Below are 24,786 nucleotides of genomic sequence, written 5' to 3'. Positions count from 1 at the left end.
TATATATATATATATATATATATATATATATATATATATATATATATATTATTCTGTAATAAGTAGCCTACTGTTTTTGAAGGTATGCTTAAGTGTACTTTTTTATAAATATGAGAAAATATTAATATTCTCAAACATATTAACAATTTGATACTTGTTTAAGATGAATAAAGTTACCAGAGCTTGTGCCAAATTTTGTTAATGACCTCAAAAAATTGTTATATCATTAGAGAATTAATTTGTTTCATGATATGTGATGCCTAATTGGACACAATTAACATTACATTTTGGATTTTTCCTATACAGAGAGAGAGAGATTTTAATTTTTTTTAATTATTAATTGTAGCTCATTCTGAAAACTGAGCGTGCATACAAACAGAATGATACTTTATTGACAAGGTATTTTGATTTGCAAATGATGTGAATCTGCTTTAATCTGTGAATTCCTGATATTACAGAAGATTTTTCTTCTCATTATGTCATTAGAACCATATATAGAAATGTCTTTACACAAAAAAAAATATACACAGATATGAGAACAGATTCTTTAATCACAGATAAATCTTCAGAGTTCAGAAACATTTTCCGTGTCTTTGAGCTTCTGATGCTAAAAATAGCCAAGACGCCACACTTAAATGCTTTTAGGAGGAAAAGTGTTGGTCTCAGTGGAGGCTCACTGCATGAATACAGCCAGGCCAGCATGTTCTCCTGCTTCTCAAAATCTTATCTCCTTTCTTCACCCTGGACCTTGATACCACTTATCTGCACAAGGTTCAATGGGTTTTTTCCCCCTGATTGTTTAAGTTTCTCTGATTTAATTTGCATAAATTTTGATAGAACATTTAGCAATTTCAATACATTTAAGGAAAAACACTCTAGGTAAAGAGTGTAAAAGAACTAATACATATCACCATAATTCCCCAGTTGATTGATTACATGTAGATTTTTTTTTTTTTTTTTTTTTTGCAAGCTTTCTAAAATGTTGTGTTCAGATATGCAAATGAGTTAATGTCTAATTAATTATACAGTAATTTCCAGATCAGAAACTTGAACATTGAATAAAGCCAAGTTCTAAATTCTTGTTTCATTTTGTTAACAAATTCAAAGATTCTTACAGAGGGTATTTTTGATTTTTTTTTGTAATTTTGAAATGTTTGAAAATACAGCCGTAATAGTAATAATAATAATGGATAAAGTGCAATAAAGTAAACAAGTAATAGTGTATTTTTTAATGTTTTCTTTCCATTTATCTTTCCAAACTGACCAGTGTATGGAAAACAACAACAACAACAATGTTCTTGCCTATAGTGTCTTGGCTTCAATGAACATTTTGAAAAATAAAATAATATAATAATAATGATGATAATGACTTGAGCTGCATGAACTCCACAAGCTGACCTGATGATCATGTCATACATTTAGAAATAAATTATATTTCTTATTGAATAAAGTCATAATATTTCTTTGTTTAAAATTGTTAAAAACGTTTATTTAAATTTAAATTGTTAAAAACGTTTGTTTAAATTAGACTTTGAATTCGGTGTGGTTTTAGATGTTTGGACTCTACATGTATATGTACATATGAGATATAAGAGAATGTTAATGCCTTTCCAAACACCCATATTTCTGTATCCATACTCTGTCCTCTCCAGCTTCACACAGTGGCTCCATCAATGTTTGTCTCTGACTCTGAGCAGATCTATCATTTATGTGTCTAACCATTTGCATGTCCTTCATTCCTGTGTGCCCTTTCTCACCATCCTGCACTTTAGAAAAAACCTTTAAAATCTCCCATACCTTAATTTATACTCTGTATTTATAGAAAGCTCTCAGGAAGGAAGACTCAGTGGAGTTTATCTCTGAGGTCAGAAGGAAAGTGTGTATAAAAGACAGCAGAAAGCAAGATTTCCACATCACAAGCATCTCCACAACCAGTAGCATGACATAGAGCCTGTAAAAGCCTCTGGCGATCATTCCTTACATGGCTTATGCCTCATAAGTATTTCATCACATATAGAAACATTAAGGCAGAAGGTCGAGGTGTTTGAGTCATGTGTCTTATGAAATGGCAGAATAGAAATATCGATGCCCTTATGTGATTTTGATATCAAACTCAGTTTTCTAGAAAGGAAAATAGGTTCATTTTATTAAAATTATTAATACATTAGGTGTTGTCAATAATTTTTTTTTAATCAAATGTTTTAAATACGTTAATAATTTATAAATACTATTGTAATGTGATGTTCATTCATATTATTGTGCATTGTGCTCATTTTTACAACTTAAAATGTTATAATGAATTATCAAATGTGTAAATGAACATAAACCATTATTTTTGTATGAATTATTATATGATATTATTATATAATTTTTAAAATTATATTCAAATCCTTTTTACAAAATATTTTAAAATATATGTAATTTTTTCATGTTATTATATTATTAAAAATATATTATAAATATTATAAATTATATTGAAATATTTTTATAGAATTGTTTCCATGTTAGAAACCTTATTGTGAAGTTGTACCAAAAAATAAAACCATAAACCTGTTAGTGTTGGTTTGGTGCTGGTTACTAAAACAGGTATTTATTTTTAATTTTTTTTTTTTTTTTTTTTTTTTTTTTTTTTTTTAGATTGGATATCTAAAACAAATCATGCAAATCATGCAACAAGCTGTGCTGGTCTTTTCAGCAGGGAAGGACAAAAATATAAATACCTTTAACTTTCAGACTTGCAAATTGGACTTGCATCGGACTTGCAAATTAGCAACCATCCTGAACAGATTAGCAACTGCATAGCAACACCTTTGCAACCACCAGAACAGACATAACAACATATTTAAATCCACTCTGAATGCCTTAGCAACAACTTAGCAACCAGCCATTACAGCCTTGCACATTTTCTTAAAAAAAAAATATGTAAAATGCAAACTGCTGCTTTTTTCCGGTTGGTGAATTCTCAAGACAAGCAACCTGAGAATGAACCACAACCACATGCAGTATATTTTTGATGTGACATTTTTCTGATATGAACACAGTTTGACATGGTGATGACATAGACATTGCAACAGATGCTACATGTAAGCAAAGGCGAATCCTGATCACTGCATTGTGAATGTAATGGTGAGGCACAGGCAGCCTGTGGTTGCATAGCAGAGAAAGAAGCAGCGAGAGAAAGAGACGACATGCTGTGTGAGTGTTTGAGATAAAAAAAAATGTGCTCTTAAGCATTCCATCATTTACGTCCCTGCAGCCTCTCTCTGTCCCACCAACCCCTCCTCCTTCTAAAGAGAGGGAGAGAGAGAGAGAGTCAATACGCAGAGAGGATTCCAATCTGCCAGAGCACAGCACTCCTCGCTTTCTTGAGAGGAGAGAGGCAGAGAACCACAAGCCTCCTCCATCCGTGTGAGGCTGGTACACGCGTTGGCTGGTGGACACAGCAGCAGTGTTAGCATTAGCAGGGAATCTGTGCTTGAGCTTCCAAAATGCTCAACAACCTCACCGAATGCGAAGAGGGTGATGGGGGACCCAACAGTCAGGGTGAGTGGACTGATCCTGCAACAGCTATTGGGAGTGTGTGTGTGTGTGTGTGTGTGTGTGTGTGTGTGTGTGTGTGTGTGTGTGTGTGTGTGTGTGCAGAAGATAAGCAAATGTTGTGCCTGTTACCAGTCCCTAGAAGATGGTACCACCGTTCACTAGCTGGAGCACTTCAAGTGTGAGCATGTGTGTGTGTATGTAGTTGTGTGATTGTGTGTGTGTGTGTGTGTGTGTGTGTGTGTGTGTGTGTGTGTGTGTGTGTGTGTGTGTGTGTGTGTGTGTGTGTGTGTGTGACCAGTCATGCACCAATGACTGATAACTGCTTGCCAGTGTGTGTGGGAGGTACAAGATGTCAGAATAGGAGTGCAAATATTCTTGTACTCATAATCAGTGATGCTTTTGTGTTTGTGTGTATGTGGCAAAGAAGCATTCAAAAGAATGATATGGTTGGAAATTCTTTTGTGTGTGTGTGTGTGTGTGTGTGTGTATTGGTGTGTATGCAGCTTTGGCAAAGGCTCGTGCTGCAAGGTTGCTGTGAGGAGAATGATAATGCTTTCTGTGTCTGTCTGAGGAAGTACAGACAGCAGTGTGTGTGTGTGTGTGCGTGTGTGTAGATTTTCTCACTTTAAGAAAAGTCTGTAAAATTAGGCCTAATAGACAATTTAATACACTGAAATAATACATTTAACTATTAAATGAATACACCCTGAAAAAGACTGTAAAATAAGTCTAATGTTCTGTTAATAGACTGAAAAATCAGTTTTTACAGTGTATGAGGCATTTTACCCATATTTTGACTTACATATTGCATTGATTGTGTTGTTTTTAGGGTTAAAATTAACTGATAATCTGCTTGCATTTTTCTATATATTTTTTTCTTACAATGTAAAGGACGACACTGTGCCTCTTTCAAGCTCTTCTGCTTGTCTGTTCTTTTCTCACTCTGTCTCTCTGTTGCTTAATCTTATTTAGTTTCCGCAGGCAGTGGATTCGACTCCCTGTGTCTTAGATCCTTGGGAATAATTGGAATAATTGGAGTGTTTTAACAAAAGCAGACCTTCGGTGTATTTCATGTCGTTAACCTCTTGGAAATGAGGAAGAGGGTCTTAGATGCAAGATCCCAGTCGCTAAAAGAGCTTCGTGCCTACAGGTACAGCTCAGCTCCAGCCTGTTAGAGAGGAATTAAATTTGCTTGTACCTGACCTCTTCTCGCATGCGTTCTTATCAGCCCCCTGCAGTACAGCAGAACCTGCACTCATTATGAGTGCTGAAACGTTTTGTGTGTTTCACACACACATTACAAATTGAGGCTGTTGAGCGAATAGCTCTCTTATTAAATGCACCGTCGTATAAGTGTCATGATTGGATTGCAGTGGTTGTAGCAGAGACTCTGTCCGTGGTGCTGAAATGAATGCTGATTGAACTGCTGGTTTCAGTTGAGCTCTCCATGGTTCTGAAACCATTGTGAATGCAAACCCATTCTGGGCCCCTGTCACTGACGGACTGATCTGTTTTATGTAGACATGAGTAGAGCTGGCTGCAGACTGCTGCACTATAGCTTTACCTTCTTTTCAAAGGGTTTCTCTCACTCTCTCTGCTTCGCTTCCTTCCAATGCTGCCCTGAATTCTCTCTCCTCCTCCCATCAGGGGGTAGGGACAGTACTGCAGTGGTACTAATGCCTATTTGGTCATAAAATTCATGCTTGGAAGCTCACCAGCTAAAGCTGTCCCAAAACAGTCTTGTTCTGTCATTCCCATTTTGGGGGAAATGCAAAGCAGACATAATTCTCTTTTAAATTTAAAATAAATTACATTCAGTATTATTAAACAATTAAATAACTCAATGGTAATGAATAAACAAACAAATATATATTCACTGAAAAAAAAAATTGGTGGTGAAACAATTTTCCCATCTGAAATTTTTAAGAAATTTCACAAATAATAACAAATGGCTAGTAACATTGAATTAAATGTGAAATTTTGAACTAGAACAACTAATTTATTTATTTACAACTTCATTTACAAAATCATTTTTCAATATGATTCAATATGTTTAGGTCAGTGTAAGTAAATCTAGAAATAAATTCAACCTTTTTACAGCCTAATTTTTTTTTTTATTTAAAAATATAGGTGTATAAGTTTAACAAAACAAAATCACAATATTCTATTTCATATTCACTTTACCTGTAATTATTTTGTTTAATCATCTTATTTTGTCTAATCTTCTTCTACCCAGAAAATGTTTTTTACCTAATTAGGTATCATACAGTTAGGTGTCATATCTCATATGGACCATGCTTCTTGAGTTTTGCATTCTTTGAAAAAAATAGCTATTCATCAAAAAGCAATTGTTATTACAAGTCACAAGCTTCAGTAGTTTCACAGATAATTTGTGTTCTAATGACAGTCTGTTGTTATTTTCCCTACTATAACCATCTGACAGCATATCAAAATCAAAGACTTATCAACTTTATGAATTTTCAGTGAAGAGAATGTCATTCTAATGATTTATCAGTTAACAGCCAAGCTGCACTGTGTGAAATGCTGATTTCTGTGAACATCTAGGTTTGACAAACATACCTTTAGCTCTTATATGTTATTACAAGTCACAAGCTTCAGTAGTTTCACATACACAATATAAATACAGATTGAACTTTAACACAGTTGATATAGAGTAGCCTGACGCACCGGATCATTTCGGACCTAAGGTGCTTTCTCTCAGTGGATAATGAGGTTTGAGATTGCATTATGACACCGGTGATCTTTGGCATTTGTTAGCAGTGTAGAAAGCTGGACTAGATTAGCTGAGAAATTGGATGGGAGGCAGAAGGAAATTGATTGTTGATGGCCTTCAGCAGAAAAATAAAGACCCTATTAAATCACAGCTCCAAATTACAGATAACTTGTCTCATGATTTGAACAGGTTCAATTTAAAGACAATAAAAAGCATTTATCTTTGTATAAATAAGATTTTTTAAACCAAGGCTGCATTTATTTGATTCAAAATACAGTAAAGTTGTGAAATATTATTACTGTTTAAAATAACTCTTTTTCTATTTGAATATATTTTTAAATGTAGTTTATTCATGTGATGTCAAAGCTGAATTGCCAGCATTACTCCAGTCTTTAGTGTCACATGATCCTTCAGAAATCATTCAATAAAAAATAAATCATAAATCATAATTCCTGCAAGCCTTTGGCTGTGTGTGTGTGTGTGTGTGTGTGTGTGTGTGTGTGTGTGTGTGTGTGTGTGTGTGTGTGTGTGTGTGTGTGTGTGTGTGTGTTTCTTATTATTTAGGGGTGGCTTAATTTTATATACTGCACTGTAAAAAGGAGAACACAGGAAGATGGAAAAGAAATATATAAAGAATATTCTGAGTAGAGCGTACAGTGATAGCTGCTTGTCCTTGTGGTGAAGTCTCAGGTCAAGTGAACATCAGGCCAGATGGCACAGACCTGTTTTAACAGCCGCAGACACATTAAAACATAACAGGACCACCCTAAATTAGGAACATCTAGAGCACTAGCTGTCCTCAAAAACCATACAGACACTAACAGAACAAGACAGAACTATTTGTTCTTAAGCAAGCTTAATTGCTTGGGCATTGCTATAAAAATTATATAACCAACAATTTCTTCCTAACATGACTCTTAAAAATTATTTTCCTTGGTGTAACCTAATGCATTCTGGTTTATTCAGTCATGTAAAAAAATATTTTGACTTGAATAAAACCAATTTAAATGCATGTTCAGGTTCCCTTACAAAACACTTTGCAGGCAGTCACAGTCACCATCATAATGCCATGACACACTCTCTCTCTTTGAGAAAAAGGAGCTGCCAGAAGCCATAAGTTATGTCGAAACTTACAGTATTCATAATGTAATGTAATACTCTAGTTTTACATAAACCCTGACTATGAATCCAGTAATACATTCTGCTACATTATAAACTGCACCATTCAATGTTACCTCATAAACTTAAACATACAAATACATTTATAACACTCCCTCATACGACACAGATGCTAGTAAATACTATTACACTTCACTGCAGGTTATTCATAACTGTGGCATTACCTTGATAAACATTCAGTAGAACACAAGATTCGATTTTTGATGTAAGGTTTTAATCAACACGTCATGTGTTAACAACAGCTACTCTCAGCCAATCAACCTTAAGCTTGTATTGTGAGTGTGTTTGATAGACAAGCTGCCACAATCATGACAAGCAACAAAAAGGCAGGCAAGAAAAATGTATTTCCTGTCAGCTCATTGCTTAGATCCATGCAGAGTTGGTGTCGGATGTTTATGAACAAAAATATCTTTGGGTGGCTTAGCTCTGAGCTATTGTACTCATTGACAAGTAGACTGTTGTGATAATTGGTTGCGATTTATCTTTTAAGAACATCTGGTTATGTTTACGTCATATTTAAGTTTCAGTTGTATTTATAGTGATAAACATAACTGCAAACATAATTCATGGGGTAGGTGTGTAATTCATGTCTTTTAGGGTCAGGGGGATGTAGTTCTTATGTAATTGTGGCAGTGTAGTGAGTATTATGTCACTGCAAAAGACCACACATTATATAAGAATATTTCCCTAATGCCACATAAAGGATTTTATATGCCCTCCTGTAATCCTGCTGATGTATTTGCCCTTGATGGATGGTTTTTTTAAAGTTGTCATGGCCAACTGTCTCTGGCAGGTGCCTGGGAAGCCATTTTAGGGTGAGAACAGAGGGGAGGGCAGAGGCTGTGAGGTGAGACATGTATAAGAAAAGAACAGCAACAACAGTCTGAAGAGAAAAGAGGAGATGAGACTTGATGCAGTGTAGAAGTTATATGAAGGTTAAGCACATGTTGGTTAAACACTGTTCTGTTAAGACACTGGTTAGTTATAAAGAATATTGCAGTGTTTATTATCTGTACACATCTTTTTTTTATTATTCATATGCCTTTGTAATATTTAAGTAACTGCATACACACACACACACACACACACACACACACACACACACACACACACACATATATATACTGTATATATGATATATGCTTCAGCACAACTGAAGACTCACTTATTTGTAAAGTCATGTTACTCATTCCCAAACACTGACTGTGTGAAGTTGTGAACGTAGCCATAGAGAGTTGGCAGCACACACTCTCTGTATATGACTTGCTGGTTATGCATGAACACTCATTACAGTGAAGTCCACAGAAGAGTGGGTGATACTTACATCTCTGCCTTGTGTGACTGCAGATTACAGAATGTAGTGCTGCTAATCTACACATTTTTTTTTCTTATGTAGACAAACATACACAAGTATACCCTCAGAGTCTCTTTATTTGTGTCCACTGGATTGAGAAGAATGAAGTCTGTCTGGGGCTTCTGATGGTTGGAGGTAGTGTCTCGGCTCCATGACTCTGTGAGGTCTGCGTGTTTGCTCTTTTTATTTTCACCTTCTTGCTGTTAATTAAGAATTCATTAAGTTTCACTCTGAAGTGCCAAATCATAGTAGGCAGTGTCCTTGAAAAAGTAATGAAATTATTCTTGCATACCTCACAATTAAAATTGAAGAGTGAGGTAGACCTTGAGGTGTGATGCTCATGCAGATGATGCTAGTTTGAATTCCTAATTCTGTTCACGCATCTTTTCTGTTTTTTCTGGTTATTCAGATAAATAGGCTGATAATTCTGGTCCTTAAATCTGATGATGCAGCATTCCAAGATTACTGATATAACAGCCCAACAGCACTGGGAACTTTCACTGTTTGGATCACTCCATTTGTCTCTGTTTACTTGTTTAAGACTGTCAGTTTGTGCATTTGTGATGTTCAAAAACTCTGATGCATTCAGGAATGAAGTAAGTGATTTTCAGAATGCTGAATTTGGTTCCACACACTAGTATACTACTCTTACTATTTTTAGCATATCTTTCTATGTCAGAAATTATAAGAGTAATATATGTCAGTACACATTTCTGAATTCAGCAATTAGCTTTACTGATTCATAAAAAAATGCAGATTCATTCAGCAATAAAATATGATGGCGGTGCAAAAATGCACAACTTAACTTGCAAATATTATGTCCAAAATACAAAAATGTTTGCAGTATTGTGTTATAAATGGCTGTCTTTACTGACTAAAGGTGCCTTCACACAAACTTTTCATTAGCATTACTAGTGCAAAACACAACTGTTTTTAGCTACAGGAATGCTTCCATTAGCATGGCTGTCTTTACTGACTAAAGGTGCTTTCACACTTACTGTTGTTTAGGAAATTTTGCAGTCAATATACAGACATTTAAATATAAATATGCACAATCATGAGTTTCACTTGAAGGTGTGGTTAAATTCTTTCCACTGTTTGCATATTTTCATAAAATGTAATTATTTTTATAAGAATCCATGTGATTGGTAATGTCACATGAGAGTAAAAGATTTCCCTTTGAAAATTTTGCATCAAGTTCAAGTTGGTCAAGCAAATTTACTGCATTGACCAACAGAAAGCTGCTGGTTTGAAAGTGGCTTCTCTGTGAAATGTGAATTGACAATAGACAATTAAACTTTTTTGCCTATGAAAGTTCTCAGAAATGTTGATAATGTGACTATACCGAAGCAATATTCAGTCAAATTTGTCCATACACTGCTGAGAACAAGAAATTACCTTGAAAGCAGAGATGAAAATGAAGAAATGGTGCATGCTGTCCCTGTGAGTGCTGGATGAGTCAGTTTCACCCCAAGCGCACTGTATGCTTTCTCCATTTCTCTCTCTCTTAATCTCCTATTCTTTCCCTCCCTTTCTCTCTCCCTCCTTTCTGAGTAGGGTAAGGATTTCCTTTCTCAGCTGGAACTGTACTAAATCCCTCAGCCGGTTTTCATGCATGTCTCTTTCGGTTCTGTTCTCCATTTGCATTGGTTCACATTCCCCTATTCTTTAAATAGGAAAATTGTTGCTGTAGAATTCCATGTTTTAGCGCTTTATCGGATAATGATGTGAATTTCATATAGAATTTTTTTTATAAGAAATTGATGTTCTAATAGTCTACACATGTCAGTCTTTTATACCCTTGGCATTGTGTGTGTTCTCATGTAGAGTCATGCTTATCCATGCAATATATGCAAAACAACAGCAGTATTGTATATTTTTGACCTTGACATTCATATTGCTCTAATCAGCATAAATCATGCTCGATTTTACACAGTAATAATGTAATTAGTAGTTTGTTTTTGCAGTCAACATTAACATTTCATGACAGTTTAATCTTTAGTCATCTCTTGTGACCTTTTCCACAGCATTTTGTGTTGCATATGAATGGCTTTATTGATAAAGACAACATGATCTCCAAGGGCAAGATGATTTATGACATGCCACGTGTTCACAGACACAACCAATTTCTAAGCGGAGCTTTGCCTTGGGTTTTGTAGCAGTTGACATGTTCATGCACAAGACAGTGACATATGACGTCCAATCCCATGTGCGAAAAGAGGCTCTGTTTGTGTGTTTTGTCCAAAAGCATGTCCTCTTTCAATAGGACTGTCTTCACACCATGTGCCATTGAAGTCTGGTTAAGTCTGCCAGTACTGGCTCTTAACACTTTGTCCTGCTCTCCCACTGTGTGGGACGGACCTTTAATAGCCGCTCAGCTGGCTGGAGTTCCGTGTGCGGGTGCTGATCTCTGTAAGCTGGCCTGTTAAGTAGCAGTATGCAGGACTGTCTTAGACTGTCCAGCATACTGACCCATGAAAATGCAGTTCTGTTGTAAATAATAGTGGAAAAATTGCTGTTTAAAAAACTGTAGTTCCATTATTATCATTTAGAATATTTTGACTCTTGTAAAACCATTTGACATCATGGTTGTATCAAGGTTTCTACAAAAATATTAAGCATAACTTCAATGTTTTCAACAGTGGTAATTAAGATAAGCAGCAAATCACATATATTATGTGACTCCATGCAGAATATTTTATGTTTGAAGGAATCACAATAGTGATGAAAAAGCTGAATGAATTTTGCGGATTTCAAGCATGAATACACATTATGTCTGGTGCATTACATGCGTATCTGATTGCTTGCGTGTGTGTGTATTCTTGTGGCAGCTGCATGCACCATCAGGCAGTAGTTCTCCACTATGTAGGTCAGACTGCATGGAGAGAAAAAGATAGAGATCTGTGTTTGCTGCGCTGAATGCCATCTCTGTTTGCTTGTTTACTGAATTGGAACCAAGATTTAAAACAACAACAACAAAAACAAAAAATAAGGAATTCATTTTAACAACAACACGAAAAAGAAAAAAAAAGAAAAAAAAAGCTTAGGTAAGGTTTGAGTGTGTGCATGTCAGGCTTGTCATGTTAAGCTTCAGGGAACTCTCTAGAGAGAGAGTGGGGGGTGTGTGTGTGTGTGTGTGTGTGTGTGTGTGTGAATCCCCAACAATGTGTGTGTGTGTGTGTGTGTGCAGGTGCATGGATGGTGAAGGTCAGAGATGCATTCCTGAATGAACCCCCAACAATAGGCTTATAGGGACTGATACTCAATCACACTGTTGGACTTGTACCTTATGGTTGTTCTGATCCCTTGCCGTCACAAGTGTTGCTGGTACTGTCCAAAAAAGAAAAGAAAAAGGATTTGTTATATATCATGCTTTTATATAATAATACATATGCATGGATGAATCATACACAGTAAGAATAATAACAGACATTTGAAAACAGAAATGAATTGTAAGGGGCTGATAATGTTCCCCTTCACTGGGCGACTAACCGTTGTGACTGAATCATTGAGTCAATGAGCTGAACCCAACTCAGAATCAGTTCAATTAATCAATGAATCATTTGGATTGAATGTTTTGTCTATAAATCGGACATAGCTGCTTTATTGCTACCTCATTGGTTATGGTGCCTATGCATCCTTTTAAAGCTTGAAAGTCTTACAGGTTTGGATTTAAAACACCTTGAGTAAATGACAAAATTCATAGTGCAAATTTCATGACTACTTTTATGCTATTTCTGTGGTGTCTTTTTTATTTGGAGCTTAGAATAGAATAGAATAGAATAGAATAGAATAGAATAGAATAGAATAGATGGGAGATGGTGGAATGGACTGCAGGAGAATGCAATGTCAGTGCCAGACGAGCCATTATGGGAGATCAAATCTGATCCACACTAAGAATGACCCTGTGGAGATAGAGAGAGAGAGAGAGAGAGAGAGAGAGAGGGAGATGCTCAGCCTGGCTTATTGTATTAATAGCTGTCCGTGGGTGTCAATAGCTGTATATCAGATCTGGAGAGACTTTGATTTGATTTAAAGTTTGGCTGTACAGTGGGTCAGTCCTTGCCTTTCATTTACCCAGCACTACGATGTCTTTTCTTAAGTATCTTCAAATGCGCATTCATGTAACATTGCAAGGATAGTTTAAATGGAGCTGTGCAACACAGGATTTTACTTGCTCTTTTGAAATAGACATCACAACCATGAACATATTAAAATTCAACTGCCCACATCTGCATATGAATTCCATTTAGTATTCAGCAACTTGGCCCACCTAGTCACGATGTTGTAGAAGTAATAAGATGTAGGATAGATTATTTCAGAGAATAAAATACCAGTTAATTTCTAGATATATGGGAGATGCGAGCATTATTAGATAATTCCAGATAATTTCAGTCTTCACATGTACTAAGGTAGTTTACTTATAATTTTATTAAGCAAGGATACATTAAAATGATCAAAAGCCACGTTAAAAATGTATAATGTTACAAAAGATTTAAAATAAATGTTTTTTTTTTTTTTTTTTATCAAAGAATCCTGGGAAAATGTATCACAATTTCTACAAAAATATTAATCAGCACAACTGCTATCAACATTGATAGTAATAAATGTTTCTTAAAGCAAATCAGCATATTAGAAAGATTTCTGAAGGATCATGTTACACTGAAGATGAAGCAATGATGCTGAAAATTCAGCTTTGATCACAGGAATAAATTACATTTTACAATATATTCAAATAGAATACAGTTGTTTTAAATTAAAATTTCACAATATTACTGTTTTTACTGTATTTTTGATCAAATAAATGCAGGTTTGGTAAGCATCAGATTTCTTCAAAAACATTTTAAAAAAAACTTTTGGAGTGATAATGCACATATAGAAACACAAATTATTGCTAAAAGCAATGATATTCAGTTTTTACTATTTCTACCCTTAAAAATGACTTTTGTATATATAACAATGTGATCAGGTTAATTCAGTTTAAATAAAATAAAATAAATATTAAACATATTTTTCCTTGAATAAAATAGTTTTAGGTTACCTTACAAACCATTTTTTTAACGTGCAGCAAAAATAAGGTTTGAGAGGATAAAAATGTGAATGTAAACCATACTATTATTTCAAAATGCTATTCAAAAATAAAATTTGGCAGAAGTGCATCATGTGGCCCCTTTAAAGTATAATTTATTGCGAATAAATATTCTGAGGGTGGATGTTTAACCTTGCTGCACTGAAGTACATGGTTTGACAGGCTAGTGAAGGTATGTTGTGATTAAGCCGTTGAATTCCAGTCAACTCTTTGTTGTTACTAAGCAACCTGTTCCCTGGCAACACTTTGCTTGTCCTTCGGCAACCATTGATTTAATTCAGAACGACTGTTCCCCCTTTACTCCCATGCTGTGTCATCTCTAAGTCAATGCAAGTCTTGGGAGCGATGAACCTAGACATTAAGGAATGTTCAGCATTCAGATTTGACTTTAAACCGTTCTCTGCTTTAAGTGTTTAAAAAATTGCTGCGTCAGAGCACCGATGCTGTACAGTATTCACATCTCTTCAGTACAGCGGGGACTTTGCTATGGCCATGAATCTGTTCAGATAAGGAGCTGGCAGACTGCAGTGTGAGGAGAGCGAGACAGCTGGGGGATTTCATCAAAGAGTCTGCGACAAGGAGCACGAGTGGGAGGAAGTTGAAGAAAAGAAAAGCAGGGAGGAGACGTTACTCTGGCCAACAGCAGCACCTTTGCAGCTCTGCACCACTTTGTGTGTCAGTACCCCGAGCGGAAGATATCTGCAGAAATGAATCTGACAGCTGTGGCCGTGCGTTTGCGCGTGCCTTTGTACGTGTACGCTTACATTCAGGTGGCCTATTTACTGAAATGAATGTAATATCTGGCATGTCACGTTCACCCACTCTGCATGTGGGATAATCCTAGTGAGACACACTTCTAGTAAAGCCTTTGAAAGCTAGTGTAACTGTCCATTTTGGGATAAATCTACCACGTGAGAGACACAATCTGTGCTTATCTAGTCTTTGCTGGTGTTTTAAACAATCTGCTACTTAAATGGACCCATATTTAGTGGAAATTCATTATAACATCAAATTGTTCTATTCCTGTACAGTATCTGAAGCGGCATTTGTTTTGTAGTGAGCCTTACTGGTCTGTACTGTAGAGAACCTTATACTGTACGTCTGCAGTGAGCCAGAGCTTTGTGAAAAAGAAGTGTGCTTAATTGTTTTGAATGTGCACTTGTAGTGTACTTCAAATCTTAAAAGATTATATCAGATTATATGCAAATTATATAATACATGTATTAATGGAATATATGGCCACTTAAGTGTACTTGAAGAGTCTTGCATTACTGTTCCTTACACTTACAATCACTTTTAAAATTATTTGAATTGTTTTAGGTTACATGACAACATACAGTGCTGCTTGAAAGTTTGTGAAACCCTTAGAATTTTCTATATTTCTGCATAAATATGACTCAAATGATCATCAGATTTTCACACAAGTCCTGAAACTTGACAAAGAGAACCCAATCAAACAAATAGAGACAAAATATATATACTTTGTCATTTATTTTTTCTGGAAAATTATCCAATATTATTTGTCTGTGAGTGGCAAAAGTATGTGAATCTTTAGGATTAGCTGTTAATTTGAAGGTGAAATCAGAATCCATCTGTTCAGAGGTGTTTTCCAATGGCTGTGTCTGCCCTGTTTTATGTAAAGAACGGAGGTCTATTTAGAGAACAGGGATCTATCAAAGTCTGATCATGTTTGTGCAAGTGTATCAAGGCACAAACAAAGGAGATCTCTGAGAACTCTGAAAAAGAGTTTTTGTTGCTCATCAGGCTGGAAAAGGTTACAAAACCAGATCTAAAGGGTTTGGACTCCACATATCCAAAGCCAGAGACACTGTGTACAGAGGAAATTCAAGACCACTGTTACCCTCCCCAGAAGTAGTCGACCAACAAAGATCACTCCAAAAGCAAGACTTGTAATAGTCCACAAGGTAGCAAAGGATCCCAGGATAACTTCTGAGCAACTGAAGGCCTTTCTCACATTGGCTGATGTTAATGTTCATGAACATCCATGCCCATCTGAGAGTTACAACAAAAAAACACCCACACTCCAAAAAGAACATTGCTGCCCATCTGCAGTTTGCTAAAGATCATGTGGACAAACCAGGGGGCTATTGGAGAAATGTTTAGTGGATAGATGAGACCAAAACAGAAATTTGGGGTTTAAATGAAAAGCGTTATGTTTGGAGAAAGGAAAACACTGCATTCCAGCAAAATAACTTTAACTCATCACATGGTGGTGGTAGTATAATCATGGTTTGGGCCTGTTTTGCTGCATTTGGGCCAGGACTGCTTTCACTGTCATTGATGAAACAATGAATTCTGGGTTATACCAGCAAATCCTAAAGAAAATGTCAGGACATCTGACAGATAACCAATACAAAATAGAAAATGCAGCAATACAACAACACAAATACCAAAATACAGAAAGTCACTCTACCAAAGAATGGTTAAAGAACAAAGTTAATGTTTTGGAATGGTCAAGTCAAAGTCCAGACTTGAATCCAAATGAAATGTTGTGGAAGGACTTGAAGCAAGCAGTTCATAGGAGGAAACCACCAACATCACAGAGTTGAAGTGGTTCTGTACTGAGCAATGGGCTAAAAGTCCTACAAGATGTTGTACAGGACTGATCCGTTACAAGAAACGTTTAGCTGCAGTATTTGCTGCAAAAGTGGGTCAGACCAGATTCTGAAAGCAAAGACTCACATACTTTTGCCACTCACAGATATGTAAGACTGGATCATTTTTCTTAATAAATAAAAGATAAAGTATATATTTTTGGCTTATTTGTTTGATTATTCTCTTTGTCTACTTTCAGGAAAATCATATTTATATAGAAATATAGAAAAAAGTATGCTTAAGTGTACTTCTATTTCACATTGGTATATTACCTTATTGACCTATAGTGAACCATAGGTCTGTAGTGATGAACCATTGAGGTAAGTAGTAGACAACTTGGCCTGTAGTGATTCATATACTGTAGGTCTATAGCAGCTGAGTAAGCGAGATCAACTATGTCCTCTAATGAACTCCAAAATAATTGTTAAACAATCTTTCTGAACTACCTTATAGAAAGCATTTTTAGGCATAGTACTTGAGTTTTTGAGTTTTGAGAACATTTGCACTATATTCAAGCATCACAGTTTAATGCTTTAAAACTCGCCAATAATATTCTGGCTTGGTGTATACATTTTCCATTTAGAAGACATTTTATCTACAGCAGTTTAAAGTGCATTCAAGCTATGATTTTTTTTCCCCAGGAATAAAACCCATTACTGCTGGCCATAATGTAACAGTTCAGTCATAGACTATGCAAATACATATACCCACATATACTGTTTGTTTGGTTACACTGATTCACACTGATTGTAATGGCAGTGCTGAAGGATCTCTACAGAACATCACACACGCTGCAGCTGCAGCACTGCCTGTGGCTATGGTCTACACACACAGCTGCGGTCCTCTCTGCACTTCTGACTTGTGGTCTGGACAGTCATTATGTAAGTCTTGAGTCAGTGAATTGGTGGTGAGCTCTCCTGGGGAACATGAAGGTTTGTGTCAATAATGTTCACACACACTACACAAAGGATTTGAGGGCAAAGACTGTGAACAACTAGAGATTTAGACACAGAACAATGCTTGCCTTTGTGGCACAGAAACTTCTGACTCTGACTTTAATAGCACACTGCAAACAGACAAGTATTATAGAATGAAAGATCCTATAAACTGAAAATATCTGGATTTCTGCATTGATTATTCATTAAATGTAGTCTGATCTTAATTGAACACACAAGTCAAGCACTATCTGACTATACTAATAACATACAAACAGTTGTACTTTACACATTTTTATCAAATACATTGAGCACTCATTCACAGTGTAAGGTGAAAAAGTAAGTGAACCCTTGAATTTTGTCCCTCCCCACAAATCTGTTTCAGTTTTTCTGTATTTCTGGATTGCATAAGTTAATGTCTCGGTAAAACACATATTTTTTTTTCTTTTTAGCCATTCTTTAGATGATTTACTTGTGTGCTTTTTGGTATAGTTGCATTACCCAGCTGTAATGTTATTGTTTATAACTGTATTTTTAAAGCTGGAATACACTACAGTATATGATTTTTGACATGATTTCCCACTGATTTACAGTTTGGATAAGTCAACACTAGTTGGTGAAAGTCAGAGCCAGTCAGCAGATTAGAGTTGACATATTTAATAGAAAATCGCATAGTGTATGATGGTCACAGACTGAGCCGATTTTAGAACACATATTGTTTTCATTTGTCTCCTAGCATCAAGACGCACATTTCTGTGTGAGTTTGTTGTCAGAACAATTTGAAAGTCTTGTAGTGTGTGATCCTCAGTTTAGTGAATGATGGACAGTTTTTTCAAGAAAAATGTCAGAATATTGAGATATAAACCCATAATTGTGAGACAAGTCCAAAAACATTCCAATTACCTTTTTTAGATTTTTATTCTGTGTGAAAGCTTCTATAGTTTTGTATTTGTGCAACTTTAATACAAAGTCAGTCAGTTTACTGTATTTCAAAACACTATTTTAAAATGGCAGGTAATTGTTATCAGGTTGTTGAGGGTTTTTTTTTTTTGTTAGTGAAGTGAGGTGGTCCACCACCTAAAAACGTTTATGAACCAACACGATAGTCAGATGTCTTGATAATGCAAGACTATTCAGCTCTTGGCTCTGAAACACTAATTTAGATCCACCTCGAGATATTCATAGCACAAACACACAAGCTTAAGATCGGAGATAAATGACTGCTGGTCTTCTCAAGCTGGAGGGCTTCTCAAACAAATCTCCACCATATGTCCAATCCTGTGCTCGTGAATTCAGACAGTTTATATGTTTTGCCCACACTCAAGCCTTCCGCCATTAAGTTTGTTTGGATTAAGACATTTGGCAAAGTGTTACTTTCTTTTTAACAACACTGCATTGCCAGCTCCATGAATCAGCACTTTTGGCTTGAGGATAAATGCTTGTATATTCAGTCCAACAACTGAGAGGAGAAGCTTTTAAAAGATACGCACCAAAACAGACCTGTCAGAGGTGTCATTTTCCCTACTCTATGTTCATTTCTGCTGCATTAAATACACTTGAGAACTTTGAAAGAGAGGTGACATGCCTCAAGCTTTTCTCTTATAATGTCTCTATTTCTCCACTTGTTATTACTTCTCTTGTCGGTTTTCTCTAAAATAAAGCCATGTTTTCAGCTCTCATTGCAGTGGAGTAAACATCATCTTACACAATAAATAATACATCACTTCAACAACCTTCTTATATCATCAAAGCTCCTGAATCTGAGCATCAGCGGTTATTTAATTAACAGGAATATCTTTTGTACAATCGCTGGTTTCTTTTCTACTTTACTCTAGACTAAATGATGTGATCTGCGTAACAAACATGAAGTCTGGTGCTTAATCTAGTTAGGGTTATTTTCTTTGACTCTGCCGGTTCCAGGATTGACCCTGAAGCTGTCTTTATGTTCTGCCCCCACTTTCTGTCTAGATTTGGCAAAACTCGGGCTAAAACAACTCATTCCTTTTGCTAAACTAGTAGAGCATTGTGCTGATAAGGACAAGGCTATGGGTTAAATTCCCAGGCAATTCATTGGCTAATGAAATCTTGAATGAATTATAGTTCTTGATGAGCTCTTCAAAAAGGCCACATACACAGCTAAATTCAGTTGTATATCAAAATATCCCAACCTGCACCTTCCAACTTTATTAAGTCCATATACTGGATCGCTTTATGAGTCGAGTCTAAACAACAAGCACAAAAACGTTTAATAAGTGTCGCTTATAGTGGACAACCCAAGACATCATATACCATGAAAAGTGAAAAAGCCTTCCAAACATAAACAAAATGCAACGGCTTTGTGGACGGTGGTTTCGTTAAAATTGCTAAAAAGTGTTTGGTCGCTGTAATATTACTTAAATCAATAGTAGTGAATACTAAATTCCTAAGATGGCAAAACGTTGCTATGATTTGAGAGTGAGTTCTGTTCCATACACACACAAAAGATCATTTAGGGTAAAGATAAATAGCTTCTCTAAAGAGGATTCTCAAATCAATAATGGCAATCAAACCCTTGATACAACATAATGATGCATCAAAGTAGAGAATGGTTGTCAAAACAGAGCTTTGAAAAAAAAAAAATCTTGATGCTAATACATCTGACACCCAGCCTGTATAATCTCTCATGTGATTAGTGGCTCTTAAAAATAAAGGTTCTTTACTGGCATCTATGGTTCCTTAAGGAACCTTTAACATGCATGGAAACTTCCCATTGCACAAAAGGTTTTTTAAAAAGTTTTCACATTAAGAAAAATGGTTCTTTTAAGAACTGTTCATTCAAAGGTTCTTTAGTGATTAAAAAAAATGGTTCTTCCATGGCATCACTGCGAAAACCCCTTTTTGGAACCTTTATTTTAAAGAGTGTGGAGGATAATTTGTGAGAAGCAGTGAATTCTGGGTTAACAGGGCAGGCAGTACGAGACAAAGGCCTTAGTCCTGAGGGAAAGCTGTGTTGCACTGAGTTCCATCATGATTAAAAAGGGATATCATTTAACGCACTTCTGGCGTAAAATAAGGAAAAAGTAGAGCAGAGCGCTGTTTATGAAACAAAATAAATAGTTTACTGAAATACAGTCCCTCTTTCAGTAAACAAAGATCAGTTACTTCTTTGGCCACAACCCAGAAGTGATGCAATGTAATTGATTTCTTCTCAAGAGACCGGATAAGGTTGGCATTATGGAAAATAGAGGATGTATAAGAAGGTAATGAAAAGAACCTCTAGGGAGCTGACTGTTTTTTTTTTTTTTTAATACTGAAATGGTTGAGATTTATCTTGACCATATTTTAATATTTTCTACATCATCTTTCTGTATTCAGTAGCATGTCCAATCCCCTCTTGCTGAACCACTTAACTAATGTAACTATTTTATAACTCTTCAAAAAAAAAAAAAAATTCATGCCTCCTGTCATTGGGTTGTAAAGGTTTAATAGTTTAAAAGTTTAATATATAATATACATGTATCAAAAAAAAGTTTCATTTTGTTCAGTTTAATTATTTATGTTTTTTATTGTGATTTTTGATAAAATGTAATGCATCCTGACTGAATAAAAGCATTAATTTCTTAAAAACACCAGGCAGTGGATTATAAAAGAGAATTATTCTCTCTGTTCTCTTTTATAATCATTTACACCATGTACTGAGGAAGCAACATAGTCAATGATCAAATATAATCAGTCAAACAAATAAAACACTTCTCATCTAGGAAGGAACAGAACAAGAACTAGAAGATCCAATAGGATTCTAGTACTCCTGGATTTGCATCTCTTCCTTAATGCAAACTGACCATATAACAAATGCCTTTTACGACCAGGACAAAACGGAAGTAGAGGAGGCTTTACAGTAGTACTTGAAGTAAACCAAAGACGACACGCTCTGTGAGTCATACAGTGACACCGAGGTACTTTCATGAGGATCGTGTTGTCTTCCCCAGCAACAAAACATGAATCACAAAAGATCTGAAGGACCTGCTGAGCCAGTGGTCTGAAGACAAAAGGAGGCAAAGAGGATACAGGAAGACATGAAAATGCTACTTGAGGAAGGGAAGAAATGATAACAGCACAAGCGTGATTGCAAACTTAGTCAGAACAACATGAAGGAGGTGTGGAGTGGGATGAAAACCATCACCGACTGCAAACTGGCCAGTAGCCATGTATTAAAGGAAGGCTTGTTTCTCATCAAATTCGGTTTTCAGTTGCCCACCACAACCCTACCATGCAGTGAGGACACTGAAGCCTCCATCCCACTCCCTCAGTCTCAGGCTGGCTATCTCTGCTGATCAATTGTGAAGGGAATTGTAGAAGCTCCACACAGCAGCACAGCCTGATATAATCAGCCTCAGGGAGCTCGAGACACAAGCTAACCAATTCTGCAGGCTTCTCAAACACCTGCTCTCTCTCCTTCAGTTAGATAAAGGTGCTTCAATTCAGCAGCTGACAAAGATGACATTCAGCCTCAGGGAATATATAGGCTCTCAGATCATGAATCCCTGGTCGTCTAAACTGGATTCATTTAAGCTTGATGGTCTCTGCATAGACCTACTTTTGCCCACTTCTGGCCTTTGGGTTTATCAGAATTTTTTTTTTTAAATTCAATTTTCTCCACATTTTGGGCATTTCCCCTTGTGATGAAGAAAATAAATGTATTATTAATATATATAATAATCTTCTGCCACGCTTTAAAGAAGTGCACTTATTTTGATGTGTTGACTAACATAATAATTCCCATCTAAAGTACTTGATTAAACTATGTGTTTTTCAATATTACATTTAAAGTATATATATTTTAAATGTAGTTAAATTGCAACTTTATCATAACAAATGTGCAATTGCAAATATATTTAAATGCATGACATACCAGTTTCAATAGAAATTATATTCAATTATATGAGTATTATAAAATTACATATAGACATAATTAAGTCCAACTTAAGTGGGTCAAAAAGCATTGCTAAGTTCAACTAATTGCATTTTATATAAATATTAACTGTAAACATTTTAATTTAATAAAAAAACTCAATTTAGTGTCTGATAATAAGTAAATCAATACAAAATAAGTTTATCCATAATATGTGCTAAAGTGTACTTCTTTGTCATAAGAGTCAGCACATGGATCCTACACACCATAAATATTTAGAGTTATGAAGTACTAAATGTGTTATGAAGTACTAAATACTAAATGTGACCACACAAATGCAAGAGAAAGGGAGAGGCGCAGACAAAACATAAAAAATTAAAAAGCAGATTACTTTGATGTCATGAGCAGAAATGGGCTTTGAAAAGCAGATTTCAAAACTGTGGATTATCGAAAGGCAAAGGTGCTTAGAGGGAACGAGTGCAGTGCTGTCTTAATTTCACTGAACAGTCCCGTATTAACAGATGGATCTGAGCAACATGGCTGTTTATTTGTAGTTTTTGCATTTTTGCTTTCATGGTACACTATAGGGCTTTAACTTTTTATTGTTTGGCTTTATTGCTGTTTTATATAGTTTTATGCTTTCATATCAAATGTAATGATGAAACAACTATGAACTATCACTGTTACAATTATCACTTAACACTGACCATTAACATTTGTTTTGAAATGTTTCTGAGCCATATTCTAACAGATTATGAGCTCAACAAAGCGTAAAAGCTCCGTTCGTCTTCGGAACACAATTTAAGATATTTTGGATGAAAACCAGGAGGCCAGTGACTGTCCCATAGACTGCCAAGTAAATTACGGTGTCAAGGTCCATAAAAGGTATGAAAGTCATCGTCACAATACTACATCTGCCATCAGACATGCAATCTGGGTTATATGATGCGACGGGAACACTTTTTGTAAGCGAACAAAAAAAAAAAAAACGACTTTATTCAACAACTCCTTTGTCAACAGTCTCCTCTGTCCCTCCATATCACCGTATGCTGCGTATGCTCATCATCATCACCACAACCACAAGCATTCTATATATATACATATATATATATCTTATATTAAAAAAAAAACAGCGCATCCTTATGAGACAGTCACAGGCCTCCTGGTTTTCATCCAAAATATCTTAAATTGTATTCCGTAGACGAACGAAGCTTTTATGGGTTTGGAATGACATGGGGGTAAGTGATTAATGAAAAATTTTCATTTTGAGTTGGTGTATCCCTTTAACATAAAAACATAAAAAACAAAACAAAACAAAAAAAACTAATCATGGATGTATACACTTAAGTGACCTTTTATGTCATTTGCAAATCCAAAACATTTTGTCAATTATATTATAAAAATATAATTTTATGCTAAAGTGTACTTTTTTTTACAGCTGCTAAGCTACACTGCATGAGATAAGAACATCATGCTCATGTTGCACTCAGAAAAGCTTTACTCAGCCTACACATTTTGCTCATCGCTAATTAGCATTTACGTATTTAGTCTTTGATGGGCTGTATATTTGAAATATGCATAAAGTTATCATGAATTTCTTTCCTTGATCTGCTGTAGGCTTTGCCTGACTCATCATGCTGATATGCAAGTGTGACTGTTGGGTTTGAAGAACAGGGAAGTGCTATAAGTACAGACTGATGCATTAATCATTTCACCAATCTTAGCTATTAGAAATATCACTGACATATTAATACTACTAATTAGATACAATACAAATAGGTCACTATAGTACATGTAGAAAGAGATTGCCTGAAACAACATGGCATTTTAAGGGACTTGTTAAAGGGCACAATACTGATTAAAATGCTGATGAAATGACCATTACTAATCTTCCACTGCTAAACTGTTACCCCAGTAGATGGCAACAGACCACTGTCTTTATGAGTGAGCCATTTGAGTTATTCAAGCAATTCATTCAAAACACTGATTGATTCAGAAACATAACAATTTATAAAGTGGTAACTGAATCATTCACTCAACCAATTTGTTCAAGATACAGATTCATTCAAGAGTGCTGCTGTGTGTTTTGCCATGGATATGTTTACAAATACTCTGGCTTTGTAAAAATAGACAAAGCAAGTTAAAGTAAAATGTAGGTTATACAATATTAACTTCTTATTTGTTGAGCTCCTGTATGAAAGCAGTATCATAATCATGTTTGTCTGAATATCACCACGGGTGTGATTTAGCTGTATTGCTAGTGTGATATTGCTTAAATATAATTTGATCACATATTATATTAGTTTATAACGTGTGTTGCTATAGAATAGACCAAGAGAGTTGGCCAGAGGTGTATGTGTATGCTTCTAATAGTGCAAAGAATGTGTAGAAAAAAGGGGTGGAAAGAATAGCTCTGAGAAAAGTACAAGCATCAGCTACCCACTTTCG

At 35.6% G+C, this 24,786-nt stretch overlaps 1 protein-coding gene across 1 annotated transcript in view; it reads left to right on the top strand.

Moving 5' to 3' along the window:
* The first annotated feature begins 3,232 nt into the window (after window positions 1-3,232).
* The window catches only part of LOC109058684 (solute carrier family 12 member 5), a 45,985-nt gene continuing 24,431 nt past the window's right edge, over window positions 3,233-24,786 (top strand). The window contains exon 1 of the mRNA XM_042762641.1: window positions 3,233-3,543. Coding sequence (XP_042618575.1) covers window positions 3,489-3,543 — 55 coding nt within the window. The 5' untranslated portion in view covers window positions 3,233-3,488. The remainder of the gene's footprint in view (window positions 3,544-24,786) is intronic.

The sequence above is a fragment of the Cyprinus carpio genome, chromosome A8 (assembly GCF_018340385.1).
Source record: "Cyprinus carpio isolate SPL01 chromosome A8, ASM1834038v1, whole genome shotgun sequence".
In the NCBI taxonomy this organism is placed as follows: domain Eukaryota; kingdom Metazoa; phylum Chordata; class Actinopteri; order Cypriniformes; family Cyprinidae; genus Cyprinus; species Cyprinus carpio.
Note: the sequence above shows the minus strand (reverse complement) of the source record. Positions and strands in the feature narration are given on the sequence as shown.